At 65.2% G+C, this 11,056-nt stretch overlaps 2 protein-coding genes across 4 annotated transcripts; one reads left to right on the forward strand and one right to left on the reverse strand.

Annotated features, from left to right (window-relative positions):
- Positions 1-603: 603 nt before the first annotated feature.
- TAP1 (transporter 1, ATP binding cassette subfamily B member) lies at positions 604-6,912 on the reverse strand. Its single transcript, XM_066986687.1, has 11 exons — positions 6,719-6,912; positions 6,047-6,149; positions 5,815-5,945; positions 5,514-5,719; positions 4,980-5,177; positions 4,298-4,426; positions 3,774-3,959; positions 2,926-3,099; positions 2,048-2,207; positions 1,836-1,972; positions 604-1,274 (listed from the first exon to the last, which is right to left on the reverse strand). Exons 1-11 carry the CDS (start codon positions 6,807-6,809, stop codon positions 774-776), a joined length of 2,016 nt encoding a protein of 671 aa, XP_066842788.1. The 5' UTR covers positions 6,810-6,912; the 3' UTR covers positions 604-773.
- A 264-nt stretch (positions 6,913-7,176) lies between these two features.
- Positions 7,177-10,969, forward strand: TAP2 (transporter 2, ATP binding cassette subfamily B member). 3 transcript variants are annotated; one of them, XM_048056125.2, is made up of 9 exons: positions 7,184-8,354; positions 8,448-8,578; positions 8,652-8,857; positions 9,241-9,438; positions 9,510-9,638; positions 9,731-10,108; positions 10,185-10,344; positions 10,412-10,548; positions 10,625-10,969. In XM_048056125.2, the coding sequence occupies exons 1-9, from the start codon at positions 7,756-7,758 to the stop codon at positions 10,802-10,804; spliced, it is 2,118 nt and encodes a 705-aa protein (XP_047912082.2). In that variant the 5' UTR covers positions 7,184-7,755; the 3' UTR covers positions 10,805-10,969. The 3 variants fall into 3 exon arrangements, with proteins under 3 accessions (XP_066842786.1, XP_047912082.2, XP_047912083.2); XM_048056126.2 differs by having other exon boundaries at positions 7,185-8,354; positions 9,746-10,108; XM_066986685.1 differs by lacking the exon at positions 10,412-10,548 and having other exon boundaries at positions 7,177-8,354.
- Positions 10,970-11,056: the final 87 nt, after the last annotated feature.

Genomic DNA, 11,056 nt, shown 5'->3' on the forward strand with positions numbered 1-11,056 from the left:
ATAAGGTGACAGCTATGTTCCCACCAGCAGCCCAGAAATAAACACAAGCTTTTTGAGGTGTTGTGGGTTTCTGAAGAACATGCGTTCCAGGCTATAGTCAGCTTGTGAGCCCTCTCTATCGAGTAACCCAAAGGAAGAACCATTTTGAGCAGAGCTTTGAGCAACCAGCCTGGATCCCTGAAATCCTGCCTCGGTCACTGGGTCACAAACCAGTGGCCACCAGTGCTCCCAGTGCAGCCCCCAGACCCACCCATGATCCCTAAGACCCTTCCCAGTGTCCTAGAACACACACCAGTGCTCCAGTATGCCCCCTTCCCCCCACCCTCCAAAACACTGCCTGGCTTACTGGGGCACACACCAGTGACCCCCAGTGCTCCCTGTCCAAGTGTCTTCCCTCCAGACCGATTTGGTCCCGCACCCCCTAGACACTCCCCCTTTTACTTTCACTTTTGGTTTTGTAGCCCCACCCTTTCTGAGCCTCACCCCGCCCCCTCTCCACCAGCCCCTTCCCAGTGGGTGCCATGGGGGGGTGGCACCCCCAGGACCCAGCAACCATGACTGTGCTCCCCACCCCCCCCCCCCGAATCCCCAGCACATCCCAGGTACAAACATGAGGATTTATTAACACTCTGTGTCACATGGCCGTCCCCGCCAGCCGCCAGCCTTGGTGGCACCCAGTGGCACCTGGTGACACCCCAGTTCATCCAATGGCCGCCCTGGTCACGGCCATGCAGCAGGGACACTGCAGCATTGTCTGGCTTGTTGCCCACGTCTCATGGTCCCTTGTCACTGCTCCTGGGGTCCCCATCTCTGCCCTTTGTGTCCCCATCCCAGCTCCTGGTGTCTCCATCCCAAGGAGTAGTAGTGTCCCCACCTCTGCCCTTGGTGTCCCCATCCCTGGCCCCGGTGTCACCATCCCAGCTCTCAGTGTCACCACCCTGGCCCCCAGTGTCCCCATCCCAGCTCCCCGTATCCCCATCCCCTGATGTCTCCATCCTGGCTTGTACCGTCCCCATCCCTGGTTCCTGCTGTCCCTCATCCCCACTCCCCGTGCCCTTGTCCCCATCCCCTGGCGTCCCCTGGCGTCCCCCATCCTGCAGCAGGTGCCAGTAGCGGCTGCCAGGGCGCAGTAGCTTGCTGGGGGGGCCCTGCTCGCGCACCTGCCCCCCCTCCAGCAGGGCCACCTGGTGCGCCCGTGCTGCCAAGGCCACCTGCCCTGTCACCAGCAGCACCGTGCGCCTGGTCCCGCTGGCCTCGAAGAGCTCCCGCTCCACCTGCGGCAGGAGATGCGGTCAGCGGAGATTCACGGGATGTCCCCAACCCCACCTCAGGACCGAGGGGACGCCGAGAGTGAGGACCCAGGAGGCATGGAGACTGGGGACCCAGGGGATGTGGAAATTAGGGGCCCCAGAGGCTTTGGGAGCAAGGACCAAGGGGGACTGCAGAAGGACCGTATGGGGACCCAGGAAATGAGGGAGCAGGGCCCCTGGGGACACCAGGAGTGGGGACAAAGGGAGCCCAGGGATCAGGGGACACTGAGAGTGGGGACAAAGGGAACCCAGGGACCCAGGGAAGACCAGGGTGGGGGTAAAGGGGACACAGGGATCAGAGACCCACAGGACACCAGGAGTGGGGACAAAGAGGACCCAGGGACCAGGGGACACCAGGAGTGGGGACAAAAGGGACCCAGGGGACACCAGGAGTGGGGACAAAGGGAACACAGAAACCAGGGATGATGGGACAGTGGGAAAGGGAACACAAAGGGATGCCCGGGGACAGGAGTGCTGTTAGGAATGGGGACTGAGGGGATGCGCGGACACAGGGACGCGCCCCACCTGCTGCTGGCACTCAGCGTCCAGGGCGCTGGTGGGCTCATCAAGGACAAGGATGTGAGGGTCCCGCACCAGGGCGCGGGCGATGGCCACCCCCTGCCGCTGTCCCCCGGAGAGCTGCCCCCCAAGCTCACCCACCTCTGCAGGGACAGAGAGGTCAGGGGAGGGGACACGGGGACCCTAGATGGGACAGGGATGGGGGGGGGACACCCTACCTGTGTCATAGCCTCGGGGCAGGCGGGTGATGAATTTGTGGGCGCCCACCCGGCGGGCTGCCGCTGTCACTTGTGCCCGGCTCCAGCTCTCCGGCCCGTAGGCAATGTTGGCGTGGAGTGAGCGGGCGAAGAGCACCGGCTCCTGGGGGACGGTGGCCACCTGCAGTGGAGGGGACAGCTGGGGACGTGGTGGGAACACAGCAGGGACCCAGCAGGGGGAGATGGCAGGGATGGCTGGGGGTGAAGTGGGGGACACAGTGGGGGACATGGCAGGGACAGCAGGTGATGTGGTGGGAAGGGGTGGTAACACAGCTGGTGACATGGGAGGGGTGGCCGGGGGGGGACACAGTGGGGACCGCTGGGGACATAGTGGGGATGGCTGAGGATCTGGCAGGGACGTGGCAAGGATGCAGTGGGGGAGATGGTGGGGATGGCAGGGGACATGGTGGGGATCTGGTGGGGGACACAGCAGGGACCTAAAGTGGGACACAGCGGGAACATAGAGGGGACATGGTGGGGATGGCTACGGACATGTCAGGAACATCTGGGGACATAATGGGAATGGGTGGCAACATAGCAGGGATGGCTGGTGACACGGTAGGGGTGGCCATGGAGGACATTATTGGGACAGCCGGGGACATGGTGGGGGTGGCTGGGGACGTGGCAGGGACCTCTGGGGACATGGTGGGGATGGGCAGGGACATCTGGGGACATGGCTGGGGACCCAGTGGCGATGGGAAGGGGTGCAGGGGGACATCCAGTGACCTCAGGGGGGGTGGCTGGGGATGTGTGAGGACGTCCTCAGGTGGCCCCACGGGGACAACCGAGGCCACGGAGGAGGACGAGGTCCGGTGACAGGGTGCGGGCAAGCAACTCACCCGGTGGCACAGGTAGGAGTGGCGGTAGGCGCTGAGGGGGTGGCCGTCCAAGAGCAGGCGCCCAGCCGTGGGCTGCTGCAGGCGCAGCAGCAGGGACACCAGGGTGCTCTTCCCCGAGCCCGGGGGACCCATCAGTGCCAGCACCTCCCCGGGGCGCAGCTCCAGGGACACGCCCTGGGGGGATGTGGCCATTCGCACCTCTGTGACCCCGTGTCCCCACACCCTCCCTGCTGTGTCCCTCTTGTCCCATCCCCTCCCTGTGTCCCCCCAGCCCCCCGCCTTCCCTGCCACACCTGTGGTAACAATGCCATGTCCCCGCTGTGGCCCTGTGCACCCTGTCCCCATGCCCTCCCCACCACGTCCTTGTGTCCCTCTGCCATGTCCCCACACTGTTCTATGTGTGCCTATGCCACATCCCCACCGTGTCCCTGTGTCCCCTTGCCATGTCCCCACACCCTCCCCACCATGTCCCTGTGGCCTCCCACCATGTCCCCATGCCATGTCACTACCATGCCTTTGTCCCCCTGCTGTGTCACCACAACTGCCACGCTCTCCCATTATGTCCCTGTGTCCCCCTGCCGTGTCCCCTCACGCCACACTCTCCCATCACATCCCCATGTCCCCCTTGCCGTGTCCCCATGCCTGCCATGCTCTGCCATTGTGTCCCCGTGTCCCCCTGCTGTGTCCCCACACTTGTCACACTCTGCCAGTGTCCCTATAGCCCCTTACCATGTCCCCACACCTGCCACACTCTCCCATCATGTCCCTGTGTCCCCTCGCCGTGTCCCCACGCCTGCCACACTCTGCCATCGCATCCCTGTGTCCCCTTGCTGTGTCCCCATGTCCACCTTGAGGACAGGCTCCTGGCGCCCGGGGTAGGAGAACCAGACATCCTCAAGCTGGAGGTGGCCCCGCAGGTCACTGGGTGCCAGTGTCCCCGAGGGTGCGACCTGTGTCTCCCGGTCCAGGAACTCGAAGATCTTCTCCGAGGAGCCCACAGCCTTCGTCAGCGTGGGGTAGTAGCGGAGCAGGACCTGGGGACAGCACAGGGATGTGAGTGACAGCGTTTGGGGTCGGAGGGAATGGGTATGGGGACATGGCCAGGAGGGCATGGGGACGTGGAGGACACAGGAACTCGGAGGATGCAGGTACACAGGGGGACTGGCATGGGGATGTGACAGGGTACATATGGGGACATAGTGGGTGATATGGGGACATGGTGGGGAGGGCACAGGGACACAGCAGGGGGTCACAGAGGGACAGAAATGGGGACAGAGCGAGCACCTGGGGACATGGGTAGGCACAGGGACACAGAGGGACTGGCTGTGGGACATGGCAGGGAGGACATGGGGACGAAGGCACCTGGGCTCACCCCCACGACATCAGTGAACTGCAACTGGTAGAGGAGGAAGGTGACAAGGTCCCCAGTGCTGATGGTCCCCGCGGCCACCAGCTGTCCTCCGTAGTAGAGGATCCCCATCTTCAGGGCCAGCGCTGAGAACTGGGGACATCGTGAAGAGTCACCCCCAGGGAACACCTCCCCATAGGGCCGTGGCCAACTCTCTGCAGGGACACTGAGTTCCCAGCCCTGCTCTGTCACCTCCCTCATGCCATCAATGTCCCCCATGTCCTGGAGCCCCAGAACTGTCATGTTTCCCCGTGCCATTGTGTCCCCCGTGTCCTGGACACTCTGTGCTGTCCCATTCTCTATGTCATCACACCCTTGTGCCCCGCAACCCCTGCGCTATCATGCTCACCATGTCCTGATGTCCCTGTGCTGTCACATCCCGTGTCCCACTGTCCCCATGCCATCATATCCCCATGTCCCCTAGCCCTATACCGTCATATCTCTCAGCTCCGGCATTGTGTCCCCTTGTCCCCCAGCCCCATGTCATGTCCCTCAGACCCTTCTCATCATGTCCCCATGTTCTGCAGTCCCCATACCATTGTGTCCCCATGTCCCACCACCCCCATGCCATTGTGTCCCCATGTCCCACCGCCCCCATGCCATCCTGTCCCCCAGCCCCCTGCCACTGTGCCACCGCATCCCGTACACCGCTGGTCCAGGCAGAGACGGTGTAGAGGACCGCATCCTGCTTCTCCAGCTGGTGGGTCTGGTGCAGGCACTGGCGGTAGCGCGCGGCCACCCCGTCCTCGTTGGCGAAGCTGCGCACAGTGGCCATGGCCTGGAAGGTCTCCACTGCCACCTCGCTGGCGTGGGCCAGCGCCTTCTGCACCTTTGGAGCCAGGCCCTGGGGACAGCAGTGTCACTGCAGGGCTGGCAGGTGGGGAATGGGGTGCAGGAAGGGGGCAGAGGGTATGTGGAGGGGATGGTGGGCATGGGGAGGGGTCAGGGGGGACATGGTGGGCATAGTGGAGGGGACAGTGGGGACATGCAGAAGGTGGTGGGTGAATGGAGGGGACATTGGGTGCGTGCAGGGGGCAGTGGGCACATGGAGAGGACAACACGCATGTCGTGGGGACAGCGGGCCCAGAGAGGGTGGGCACATGGAGGTGACAGCGGGCACATGGAGAGGGGATGGCAGCGGACACACGGAGGTGACAGCGGGCCCACAGCCCCCCCTCACCTGCTGCAGCCTGCCGATGGCCCTGGGCAGCGACAGGAGGAAGGGCAGCACCAGGGCGGTGACAAGGGCCATGCGCGGGGACAGCCAGGCCATGGTGCCGAAGAGGCAGATGCCCCGCGCCAGGTACCACAACAGCAGGCTCAGTGCCTCGCTCAGGGCCTCACGGGTGGCCTCCGCGTCCCCCGTCACCCGCGCTGCCACATCCCCTGTGGGGGGACAAGGCGGAGGACGACAGCGGGGTGAGCATCCCCATGCCTGTCCCCACCCCGCTGCCGGGCCTGTCCCCGAATCCCATGCTCACCGGCCCCCTCGTCCCGCAGCTCGGCGATGTCCCTGCGGAGGACGGCGGCGAAGAGGCGGCGCTGCAGGTGGCCGTGCACGCGGCTCAGCGTCCCCACGAAGGCGGTGTCGCAGGCCAGCTCGGTGACGGCGCTGCAGTGGGAAGGGGACAAGGAGGGGTGTGTGTGTGTGCATCAGGGAGACCCCCGCGCTGCTCCCTGACCTCAACCAGTGTGTCCCTCTCCCCGAAATACCTGCTCAGCCCCAGCAGCACCATGGGCCAGATGGCCGCCAGCTCGTCCTCGCGGGCCACCCAGTCGCTGGCGCGCCCCGTGTAGTATGGGACAGCCATCTCCCCTGTCACCAAACCATGGTCACGTTGATGGGGCCCCCCCGGGGCAGTGAGGGCAGTAGGGGTCCGATGATGCCCCCCAGATTTTGTGCAGCCCCCCCAAGCTTAGTGTTGCTGCCCATTGGGGTGCTGCTCCCCTGGTTTGTGGCTGACCCCCCCAAATTTCATGCAGCCCCCACCCCCCAAAGCTCAATGTTGCTCCCCATTTGGGTGCTCCTCCCCCCCGCTTGCTGACGCCCCCAGATTTTGTGCAGCCCCCCCAAAGCTCAATGCAGCTCCCCATTAGGGTACAGCCCCCCCCGCTTTTGTGCAGCCCCCCCAAATCTCAATGCTGCTCCCATACGGTGCTGCCCCCCCCACTTGCTCACCCCCCCAGATTTTGTGCAGCCCCCCCAAAGCTCAATGCGGCTCCCCATTGGGGTACAACCCCCCAGCTTTCGTGCAGCCCCCCCCAAATCTCAATGCCGCTCTGATAGGTGTGCTGCCCTCCAGATTTATGGCTGCCCCCCCACATTTCATGCAGCCCCCCCAAAGTGGGGGTGCTGCCCCCCAGTTTTGTTGCCCCGCCCCGTACCGAGCGCCGAGGCCCCCATCAGTGCCGCCACCACCGCGCAGCGCCAGCGCTCGGGGCGCAGCGACTCCAGGAGGCGGCGGCCGGCGCCCATCGTCCCCGGTCAGCGCCCGCGACCCTCCCGGCCCCGCTCCGGTCCCGGCGCCGCTCCCGTCCCCGTTTCTCGGAAAATGAAACCCAGCGTGGGGACGGGACGGGCGCCGGCGCCGCCTGCCATTGGCTGAGGCCGGCGGTGCGTCACCAGTTGTCGGGCAGATCGGGCCGGAGCAGCTTGGCGAGGGGAGGGGAGGGGCGGGGAGGGGGGCGTGGCGTGGGGGCGGAGGGGGCGTGGCAATGGGCGGAGGGGGCGTGGCGATGGGTGAAGGGGGCGTGGCGAGGCGGGAATGGGGCGGGGCCGGGGGAGAAGGGCGGGGGCTGTAGGGCCGCGAAAACGAAAGTGAAATGTGGCAGGGCCAGAGCGTAGCGGGAGCAGCCGGGGCCGGGTGGGTCTGGGGGCCCCGGGGGGGTCAGAGCGGGCTGGGGGGAGCAAGGGGGGGTGGCTGGACTCGGCCGGGCTGAGCCAAGCAGCACCGGGGAGCACGGGTCGGTGGGGAGGGGCTGGACTGGGAGGACTGGGAGAGTTGGTGTGTCCCCAGTGTGCTGGGGGCGGGTCTCAAAAAGGTGAAGGGGGCTGCGCTGGGGGTCAGTGGTGTATTCCTGAGCGGTTTGGAGAGCCAGGCTGGGACTGGGGGGCCATACTGGGAGTACTGGGTTGTGTTCTAGGGTACTGGGAAGGGTCCTGGGGAACCTGGTCAGGACTGGGGGATTTACTCGGAGCACTGGTGTCCCAGGGAGCTCAGCAGGGTCTCAGGGAGCTAAGCCGGGAGCACTGGTGTGAGCCACAGGGTGCTGGGCAGGGTCGAGGGGAGCTGAGGAGTCTGCACTGGGAGCACTGGTGTTCCCTGGGGAGTGCCCCAGGGAGCCCAGCTGTGTCCAGGTGACCAGCAGAGGGTCTGGGGGTGCTGGGTAGGGCCTTGAACACTCCTCAGACCCCCCAAGCCATGGAGTTGCTGCCCACCTTGCGCCTGGCCTGTGTCCTGCTCCCGGCTGACCTGGTGGTGCTGGCAGCACTGGCCCGGTTGGCCCCGGCACTGGCCCAGCTGGGTCTAGTGGCCACATGGCTGGAGGCTGGGCTGCGGCTACCAGTGCTGGTAGGGGCTGGGAGGCTGTTGGCCCCCGGAGGACCCCGGGGAGCTGCAGCCCTGGTGAGCCTGGCCCCTGCCACCTTCCTGACCCTGCGGGGCTGCCTGGAGCTGCCTGGGGCTCCACCAGTGCTGCTGGCCATGGCCACACTGTCCTGGCTGGCATTGGCCTATGGGGCAGCCCTGCTGGCCCTGCTGACCTGGACCTCCCTGGCACCTGGGGTGGCCCTGGGGACCAAGGAGGCCAAGCACCAGGCGGCCCTGCGCCGGCAGCTGGCCCTGGCCTGGCCTGAGTGGCCCTTCCTCAGTGGAGCCTTCTTCTTCCTCGTGCTGGCTGCGTTGGGTGAGACCTCCGTGCCCTACTGCACCGGGAGGGCCTTGGACGTCCTCCGCCATGGGGATGGCCCCACTGCCTTTGCCACTGCCATTGGCTTTGTGTGCCTCGCCTCCGCCAGCAGGTAGGGACCCCCAGTTCCTCCCCCAAATCCTGTCCACACCTGGAATGGTGCCTGATGGGTGTCGGGGTGTCTCTGTCCCCCCATTCTGCCCAGTTCGCTGTTTGCCGGCTGCCGAGGGGGCCTCTGCACCTTCATCAGGTATCGCCTCACCCTGCGCACCCGCGACCGGCTCTTCTCTGGCCTGGTGCACCAGGACCTGGCCTTCTTCCAGCAGACCACAGCAGGTACAAAGAGGGGGGAGGTCCCTGTCCCTGTCCCCACAGCATGTCCCCCTCTCACCTCACTCAACCCTTGCAGCTGAGCTGGCCTCCCGGCTGGCCACTGACGTGCCACTGGCGAGCAGGGTGGTGCCAAGCAACGCCAACATCGCCCTGCGGAACCTGGGGAAGGTGCTGGGGCTCAGCGCCTTCATGCTGGCGCTCTCACCACGCCTGACCCTGCTGGCGCTGCTTGAGGTGCCCCTTGCCATTGTTGCGCACAAGGTCTACAATGCCCGGCACCAGGTGATGGTGGACCTGGGACAGTAGGGACAGGAGAGCATGGATGGTGATGGGATGGCCAGATGGGGACAGTAGGAAGAGAGTGGCAGGCTGGGGGCAGCAAGAAATGGGGATGGTGGGGATGGGATGTGAGGTAGAGATGGCTGGGCAACAATGGTGAGGTGGAGATGGCTGGGACAGGACAGCAGGGTGAGGATTACAGGGATGGGACAGGAGGTTTGGGGCTGGGAATGACAGGGTAAGGAAAGTGGAGATGACGATTGCAGGGATGGCGATCATAGGGATAGGATAACAGGCAAGAGGAGAGCAGGAACGGAAATGGGATGGGATGGCGAGGACTTGGCTGTGCCGTCCCATGGGTGCTGATGCCCGCTGGCCCTACCCAGATGCTGCAGCAGGCCGTGCTGGATGCAACAGCTGGCACTGGGGTGGTGGTGCAGGAGGCCATCTCCTCCATCGAGACAGTGCGGGCCTTCGCTGGGGAGGAGGAGGAAGAGCGCCGGTACGGCCAGGCACTGACCAAGATGCTGGGGCTGCGGGACCAGCGGGACATGGAGAAGGCAGTCTTCCTCCTCATCCGGCGGGTGAGGCTGACATGGGGGGACCCAGGTGCCTGTTGGCACAGGAACATCCCCACTCACCCCTCTTCCTGCAGGCGCTGCAGCTGGCCGTGCAGGCGCTGGTGTTGTACTGCGGGCACCAGCAGCTCCGTGAGGGGACCCTCACTGCTGGCGGCCTCATCGCCTTCATCCTCTACCAGAATAATGCCGGCAGCAGTGTGCAGGTAAGGCCGGGCAGTGCATCCCCCATAGGCACATCCCCATGTCTGCCCCTCAAATGAGCACGTCACTGTGTCCCCATCCTGGGTGCCAGTAGCTCTGCCCCACACAGGCGCTGGCGTACGCCTACAGTGACCTGCTGAGCAATCTGGCAGCCGCCCACAAGATCTTTGACTACCTGGACCGTGAGCCGGCTGGGGGCACTGGGGGCACCTGGGAGCCTGCCATGCTGCAAGGCCACGTCACCTTCCAGCACGTCACCTTTGCCTACCCCACGCGCCCCGAGCACCTTGTCCTGCAGGATGTCTCCTTCGAGCTGCGCCCTGGTGAGGTGACAGCGCTGGCGGGGCTGAACGGCAGCGGGAAGAGCACCTGTGCTGGGCTGCTGCAGCGCTTCTACGAGCCCACAGCTGGGGAGGTGCTGCTGGACGGGGTGCCACTGCGCGACTACAAGCACCGGTACCTGCACCGCCAGGTGAGTGTGGCTGCAGGAGGGTGTGCGGCACAAACATGCCGATCAGTGCCCGGACTCAGCCTCTGCCCCGGGGCAGGTGGCACTGGTGGGGCAGGAGCCCGTGCTCTTCTCTGGCTCCATCCGGGACAACATTGCCTACGGGCTGGAGGGCTGCAGGGAGGAGGAGATCATAGCAGCTGCAGAGGCTGCTGGTGCCTTGGGCTTTATCTCTGCACTGGACCAAGGCTTTGACACTGGTGAGTACTGGGGAGCGGGGGGGACCTGGGTGTCCATCCCAGTTACCTCACTGTCCCCATCCTGCAGACGTAGGGGAGAGAGGAGATCAGCTCTCGGCTGGGCAGAAGCAGCGTGTTGCCATTGCCCGGGCCTTGGTGCGATGCCCCACTGTCCTCATCCTCGATGAGGCCACCAGTGCCCTGGATGGGGATGGGGATGTGGCGGTGAGTGGTGGACTGGGCCTGGGAGAAGGGGTCCAGCCACATGGCAGAGGCTGATGGGCACCAGCATCTCCTGCAGCTGCAGCAGTGGGTGCAGAGTGGGGAGGACCGGACGGTGCTGCTCATCACCCACCACCCACGGATGCTGGAGAGGGCTGACCGCGTTGTGGTGCTGGAGCGTGGCACCGTGGCCGAGATGGGGACGCCCGCTGAGCTCGCGGCCTGTGGTGGGCCCTACAGCCGCCTGCTGCAGCGCTAACAACCCACGGGGCAGCCAAAAACCCCCAGGGATAGGCCACAGGGAGCAGAGGCCAGCTCCTGTCCTGGCTGCAGGATGGGAGGTGGGGACTGCTCCTGTTGGTGCCAGGATTTGTATGGAATAAAGTGGAAACACTCCAGAGACAAGTGAGCTGGGTTGTGGCAACATATGGGGAGCTCTGCTCTATGCTAGTGAGGCCTCGCCTGAAGCATTACATGCAGCTGTGGGCAGCACAGCAGATGAAGGGTGTGA

This window comes from Anser cygnoides, chromosome 35 (assembly GCF_040182565.1).
Source record: "Anser cygnoides isolate HZ-2024a breed goose chromosome 35, Taihu_goose_T2T_genome, whole genome shotgun sequence".
NCBI classification, from domain to species: domain Eukaryota; kingdom Metazoa; phylum Chordata; class Aves; order Anseriformes; family Anatidae; genus Anser; species Anser cygnoides.

Excerpts from the sequence above, each read along its gene's own strand:
- TAP1 (XM_066986687.1), bottom strand. The coding sequence starts at position 6,809 with ATGGGCGCCGGCCGCCGCCTCCTGGAGTCGCTGCGCCCCGAGCGCTGG. Across the intron at positions 1,973-2,047 it reads GCCCCGAGGCTATGACACAG|AGGTGGGTGAGCTTGGGGGG; the intron begins GTAGGGTGTCCC and ends CTGTCCCTGCAG. Across the intron at positions 1,275-1,835 it reads ACGCTGAGTGCCAGCAGCAG|GTGGAGCGGGAGCTCTTCGA; the intron begins GTGGGGCGCGTC and ends CTCCTGCCGCAG.
- TAP2 (XM_048056125.2), top strand. The coding sequence starts at position 7,756 with ATGGAGTTGCTGCCCACCTTGCGCCTGGCCTGTGTCCTGCTCCCGGCT. Across the intron at positions 9,439-9,509 it reads TCTTCCTCCTCATCCGGCGG|GCGCTGCAGCTGGCCGTGCA; the intron begins GTGAGGCTGACA and ends CTCTTCCTGCAG. Across the intron at positions 10,345-10,411 it reads GGACCAAGGCTTTGACACTG|ACGTAGGGGAGAGAGGAGAT; the intron begins GTGAGTACTGGG and ends CCCATCCTGCAG.